The 7,015-nt window shown below is 43.0% G+C and overlaps 1 protein-coding gene across 1 annotated transcript in view; it reads left to right on the top strand.

Moving 5' to 3' along the window:
• The first annotated feature begins 3,247 nt into the window (after positions 1-3,247).
• LOC126201928 (odorant receptor Or1-like) overlaps positions 3,248-7,015 on the top strand; it is a 140,582-nt gene continuing 136,814 nt past the window's right edge. Inside the window, exon 1 of the mRNA XM_049936826.1 lies at positions 3,248-3,502. Within this exon, the coding sequence (XP_049792783.1) occupies positions 3,248-3,502 (255 nt within the window). The remainder of the gene's footprint in view (positions 3,503-7,015) is intronic.

Below are 7,015 nucleotides of genomic sequence, written 5' to 3'. Positions count from 1 at the left end.
CTATTGGGAATATCTCCACTAGATATCTGAAGAACTTGTGCTCTCCTGAGGGAGTACAAAAGATCCCCATCAACATGCCACTTCCAATCAATCAAACCCAACTACCAGCCAGAAGAGACAGTGTTAAATCTAAACGAACAACTATCGCGGGAACAGAAACACTCGCCCAGACCAGCTACAATTCATTAGAGCAATGGTGCTACCAGTGGAACATATTTTCCGAACTCACAGCTACTGCATAAGGATTGAATTTGACTGAACAGTATCCGAACCTGTCACGGAAGATGTGGATACATAAATGAGGCTGTGTACAGACAGTTTCCTGTAACTGGACGCACACCATAGACCTATTAACCACTTTGTGATGGAGTGCGCACTTCGCTGGTATAGAGGGTAATGAAATTTCATCTTAGAAGCTACACCAGCATTGGACTCGCATTGACGAACGATACCTTTAAAAGTTATTCTTGTTTGTACTCTGTGTTGGCAGAAATGTGTTCGCCACTGTGACTATGTTGAGACATAAATGTGTAGACGCGAAGAGTAAATATGTAGAATGTTAATAAAGTTTGTCTTATTTAAAAAAGCTTTAAGAGCTAGCGCATAAAAAATTCGAAGACATTGTTTTCAGCACGACCTCGTACGTTTGGAACAATGGATATGTTATGACTGGCTGGAAGAGATGTGTAAACTCTTGAAGGAGATTTCGATCAGCAGAAAATTACATAAGTCTTGTGCAGTTAGAAATATCAGCCACCTCAGTTTATTTATGAAGCAACTCATTTTCTATTTAAGTATACGTCATAATGTTATTCATTTCTTCCCTTATTGTGAAAGTTCTTTCTTCTCTGTATCTAAGAATTCCATTTGTTTTGTGTTTTACAAACTCTTTCAGTGTTTAGCATTACAGTTATTGCTCCCTTTCATTCAATTCAGTAATAATTTAAGTACTCTTGCAGTTGTCTAGGCTGTTCCTTTTTTCGTTAAGCGTTTTATTTATACTTGCATCACCTTTTCTTCGCTTTCACTTCACCCTCTGTCCGCCGCTAAGCTGATGTTCGATACAGGCAGTGGGCAGCACATACTGATGAGACAAAACATTACGACCAACAGCTGAACAACGTCTTGGTTCCTCTTTGGTGACGCAGTACAGCAGCGATTCTGCGGGTCATGGAATTGACAAGTCACTGATAGATTTCCGGAGGAATTCGGCAGCAGATGTCTACGCACAGCTTACGCAGTTCTCGTAAATTACGGGCCTGTAGTTAGTGGGCGCTTAACTGGCGCCCAGCAGCGTGCCAGATGTGTTCCATCGGGTTCAGATCAGGCTAATTTGGTGGCGAAGACTTCAGCTTGAGTTCATTTCATTCTAAGACGATTCTGCACTTGTTCCACAGACTTATTCTAATGAAAGACGCCATCGCCGACGGGAAAGACATCAGTCAGAAAGGGATGCAGGTGGTCTGTAATAATGTTCACGTAGTCCATAGCTCTCGTGGTATAATACCGATCCTATCGGCCTACGTCCGCGGGGCAGTGGATGTTTCGAGCAACCGTTCGCCTGGGTGATGGTGTATCCACATCCGCCCATCGACCTAGCGAAACAAGAAACGTGATTAATCCGTGATATTTGAAAGAGAACACGATATTCAGTGAATACAGGCTTGAAGTCTTAAGAACTTTGCTTTAAAATCATTAAGTTTCTGCAGTCGCGCAGTCTTTAATGAGCAGAGTCTTGAAGTGATAATAACTGTAAGTTAAAACGGAAAAATTAGCTTATCATTTCAGGTTAAAACCAAAGTCCAAATCAGTTTCAATCAAGAGGAATAAACACTTAACAACTCTTATGCTGTACTTCGCTGAAGAAGTATCGAGAGCCGACACAGTGAAATATGTAAGTCCGATAAGGACAGAAACTTCCAGTCTTACACAATCCTGTTGGCTACCAAAACAATTGTACTATTTCTAGCAAGTCTCAACGAGCCTGTCGCTGATCACTTAGAATCTCACCTAAGGAGGTGGCCTGCTGTATAGAAGTCCTTTTCACGACATAGTGGAGATCTTGCTATTACTGGCTGGAACGGAATTGCTCTCCGGAGCTCGAGCGCCAAGCTAATAGCTACCTCGCGGACGGATACGTGCGGGCCATTTTTGGTACTTGACATGGCGTATGCATGAAGAGGCGCAGTTTACCAACGACCTGTACCATAGCCGCATACGCCACCAGGAGACCTGGCAGGAGTGATACTGACAACTTTTTCTGGTCTGGTCACGAGTATTTTTTTTTTTTTTTTGCTTTCGGAAAATTGCCCTTATAGCCATCTCACAACCATAATGTCAATTATGTCCGCCCCCGGTAGCTGAATGGTCATCGTGACGGATTGTCAATCCTCTGGGCCCGGGTTCGATTCCTGGCTGAGTTGGGGAATTTTCTCCGCCTAGTGACTGGGTGTTGTGCTGTCCTCATCATCATCCTTTCATTCTCATCGACTGCAGGTCGCCGAAGTGGCATCAAATTGAAAGACCGGCACCCGGCGAACGGCCTGCCCGACGTGGGGCCCTAGCCATACGATTAAATAAAATGTCAATTATGATGATATGCATGTAAGGATAACACAAAACCCAGTCCCCGAGCGGAGAAAAATCTCTGACCATGCCGATAATCAAACCCGTACCCCCTTGGTTAGCACTCCGCGGCGCTGTTCGTGCAGCTACCTAGATGAGCAGGCCGAGTTCTCGCGTTGTAAAGTTCCAAGTCGTCTGCACTCCGGGGGTTGAGCTAGTTGCAACGTATTCGTTGTGCGGGATGCCTTCAGTACTTCCGCTTAGGTCGCCCCTTGTCGGCATCGCTTACGTCAGTGGATTTTCCTATTTGCGGCTAGTATCGTTGCTAGAATGATTTCCCATGGTCTGCCTCGCTTATGCACTTTTCTTACTGATTCATGTGAGCAGGCTGCGTTCAACCTCGCGGTAGGCAGTGGCGATAATGTTTTGGCTCATCAGTGTGTATTAGCAACACAAGCACAACAAGGACGCTACATCTGTGAAACCACATTGTTTGCTCAGCAAACGGGGCTTTGGTATACTACAACTTTGTAGGCTAACATATCAGTTGACCAAGAGATTGCGAAATACAAGTAGATGTTTCCTTTGAGACTGTCACTGCACAATCACTGCAACCGTTGGTACTGCTTGCCGCTGGCTCAGAGTGGGTTTGAAGACTGCACCTCTTAAAGTAGGAGCCATCATGGAACCCCATTCGGCGGGCAGCGGCTCGCTGCTGGGTCCCGGCACCACCCTGCGCCGGCTGATGGGTCTCTGGCAGCCTCGAGGCCGGGCCGCCCGCCTCCTCAACCGACTGCTCGCCGGCATGACGCTCGCCTGCATCGCCTTCCTGGTGCTGTGTGTGGCTCTCAAGCTGATTGCGGACCCTCCGGAAGAGCTGGAGCAGATCGCACTGTGCAGCCTCGTCGCTACTATCGGCGTTGGATTTATCATCAGGGTAATCTTGACAATCTATTCTTCATTTACGCCTTCATATTATTTACAGATGCTGCATGTGCTGGGTGCATTTTCGATGTGTAAAGAAAATAATATGCAGACGAAAACTTATTTTCCATTGATATATTTGTCGAACTGTTTAATCGATTCCTGCATGACAGCACACAGTACCAATGTACTCCAAAAAGCCTCGTCGAAAATCCGAATTTTTTGATGCTCTTATCTCGGGCTCAGTTGATCACAGAGATAAGGGGTCAAGTGTTTTGTAGAGCCCTTGGTCTAGTGATCAGTCATATACCTATCGGAAGAATTAGCATACCGTAGTTATACTACAGTACAGTGCTAAATACGTAACAATACGTACTTCCTGCAGCCCAGGCAAATTGAGAAAATCCGTAGTTCTTTTGCATTAGATGTGGTCTGTGATGTACCTTAAGGCTGATTATAATAGCACCAATTTTTAGTGGGCTGTTCCTGTGGTGAACCAGAAAACCGTGATTTTTAGGTACGAAAAACAGCAATTCAGGGAATGGCTAATTCTATAGTTACTATTCATGGCAGAGCTTCGAAATTCTTATCATGACATTATCGGGAAATTTAGAAACTTTTTTCGGTACCATAGTCCGTTACCACGATGCAGAGGTTAAATATTACTGTACTTATGTACGTAAAATATGCCCTAATATCCGATCTGTGGCGTATCTGTAGTTTTTCTGATGCTGTGAAAATATGGGTCATTGCAAGGGTCCTGAGGTCACCAAATTATACTTTTAGTCATCATTTTTTCAGCAATAAAACTGTATGATGCGCTGTCTCTTTACGAGTATAATGGTTACTTCACGCCTACACAAATATCGCCAAAGTGGTACTGTAATGAGAAAAAATGGCCTAAAAAGTGTCTTAACATGCCTGAAGAGAACTTAAAATGATTGCCCAAAATTACGTAAAACTGGAAAGACTGCAAATTCAGTAAAATACTTCTAACAACGTATTTACTCTTTTAAGATACAAATTACAAGGCGAATGTTTTAGATGAATTGAGATCATTCAGCAAAGTATACAGGAAAAAATGTAACGTGAACGATTTTGTATTAACCTTACATTATGTGTACTTGTTTGTTGTTGATATGTGTCAAAGTATGTAATTGTGTCCATGTATATAAATAAACTGTCAAAACTTTACTGACCTATAGGATTCGTTTTATGTAAACAGCACACGCTGATGTAGCGGGAAAAAGAAGAGAAGCTGTGGAGAAATGCTCCTGTCGGAGCGCAGAAAAGGCGAATATGATCTGTTTTAAAAGACACTGACAGAAAAGTAGGGAACCAACTGCCTCAATTCTCATTCCGCCTGCCTCTCCAAAACTTTTTGCATGTGAAATATATTCTCAAGTTTTTGTCTGAAAGAGAGTAGCAGATAGTGACGTTGAAAGAGATGTGAAACAGTGCCAGTGGGAGACGAGAAACTGACGGTGGAAGAGAGAAAGTGGCAGCGAGAGAGCAAGAGAGACCGATGAAGGGCATAGCAGTCGGATCCAAAGAGGGAGGCGATACTGGTGGTCACGATGGTTGCAGGTAGAACCAGTGGGAGCAATAGGAAGGAGGAAGCAAGCTAGGGTTTATTGTCATTAGAGACGGAGCATAAGCTAGGATTGTGGCAAGAATGAGGAAGAAAATCGGACTTACCCTTTGAAAGGAGCCATCCCAGCAATTGCCTGGAGCGATTTAGGAAAATCATGGAAAACCTAATTTTGGCTGGCTGGGCGCGGGTTTGAGCCATCGTAATTCGAAATGCGAGTCCAGTGTGCTAGCTACTGCGCCACCTCGCTCGGTAGGAGTAAAAGAGAGAGGAGACATTGGAAATGAAAAATACAGGTGAGTGGAGACTAGGGGACTAGGGGTATGTACCGTAACAGACTGGCGAATACAGACGTAAAGGGCAGAACGCATTTTGGACCGAAATTTTAAACGCATGGCAACAGGGAAAAATAGCTTGGGTCCCCCAGAATATTCGAACTGCCCAAGTATGGTGGAGACAGTGGTAGTGGGAAAGAGAAGGAGACATTGTGAGTGAGAGAGGACACAGTGGCTACGCGGTATACCGTAAACCAATGGGAGATTAAGGAAGCAGTGGGAGAGCAACATGTATTGAACAGTGGCAGTGACAGGGAGATGCTGAGTATGATGTTTCAACTACAAGAAGAGATTGGGTAAAAATATTCATAATGTTCTGCCTTAAAAGAGTGCGACTATGTTCGAACGCCAAAACTTTTGTTGAGGAAGGAGAAAAGAGGATTCAGACAGCTGTTTCCCCACTTTTCTATCAGACTCTTTTAAAGCAGAGCATATTCGCCTTTTTTATGCTTTGACAGGAGCATTTTTCCACAAATCAATAAAGAATGTTCCGGGCAAACACGTGCAAATGTCAGAACAAGCAATCACACAGGAGACTTCCAGGTTCCTGAATACAAAGAAGGTATGCAGAAAGCCAAGGCTGTAGGAAATTCGGTGTTTCTAAAGATGCATCGCTCTTTTTCTTGGATCACTAAAGAAACTTCTTGTGGATTTTGCTTCTACTTTCAAGTCTGTTTTATAATTAATTTTAAATATTACACTGTATTTCTCAAAAGTAACTAGATTATATTTTAAAAAAAGAAATTTATCTACCACGAATGAGAGCGCTAAGACTTCTAATTCAGAAATGGAATATTTCCTTTCAAGAGGTGACAAGTCCCGAGATGCATATGCGGCCAGACTCCTCTCTACCTGATGCATCTACAACAATACTGTTGCAACCCGTGAGAATGATGCGCTAGTCTGATAAATAAACGGTTTGTCGAAATCTGGAACAGGAATTGCTGGTGTATTACCTAACACTTACTCAACTGTTGTAACTCAGACCATTGGAACATGCAGCCTATCTTTTACAACCGATTTAAGAGTCCTGCCATCTGTGCTAAGTTCAGATTAACGTACAATAAAAAAATCCATACCAATAAATTTAGCAACCGCTTAACTGTTTTTCACTGGAGGAAAGTTAGCGATAGCCTGTGTGTGAGACTGCCCTGTTTGCACATCCCACCCAGAAACATATTTTCCAGTGTGCCAAATTAATCTTGAGTGACAGCACGGTTAATCCAACCTCCCACAAATGCTGTAATATCTCCGTAATATGCTGGACGTCTCCCCTAAATGTTTTACAGAATATTTCATCATCTAAGTACTGATACAAAAATTTAAACTTTATTGAACCAGTAAGTAAGAATGCTATGTATGTTCTGGATTCAAATTGAAATTTGACCGTTTGGTTACCTGCACTCAGGGGTAGGACCAATGACCCTTGACCTTTAACCTTGACCTGGCGGCGTGACGTCAAGCCCCCACTTTCCAACCAGTCACAGTAAATTATTAAAGTGAGGTGTATAAATGGTGCTAGATGTACAAAGAAAATTACGTAACCGCAATCTGAAAGTAAAAAGATATGCATTATATCTGTGAAATTCAAATGTATTTA

The sequence above is a fragment of the Schistocerca nitens genome, chromosome 1 (assembly GCF_023898315.1).
Source record: "Schistocerca nitens isolate TAMUIC-IGC-003100 chromosome 1, iqSchNite1.1, whole genome shotgun sequence".
Taxonomy (NCBI): domain Eukaryota; kingdom Metazoa; phylum Arthropoda; class Insecta; order Orthoptera; family Acrididae; genus Schistocerca; species Schistocerca nitens.
This window is presented reverse-complemented; position numbering and strand designations above follow the sequence as displayed.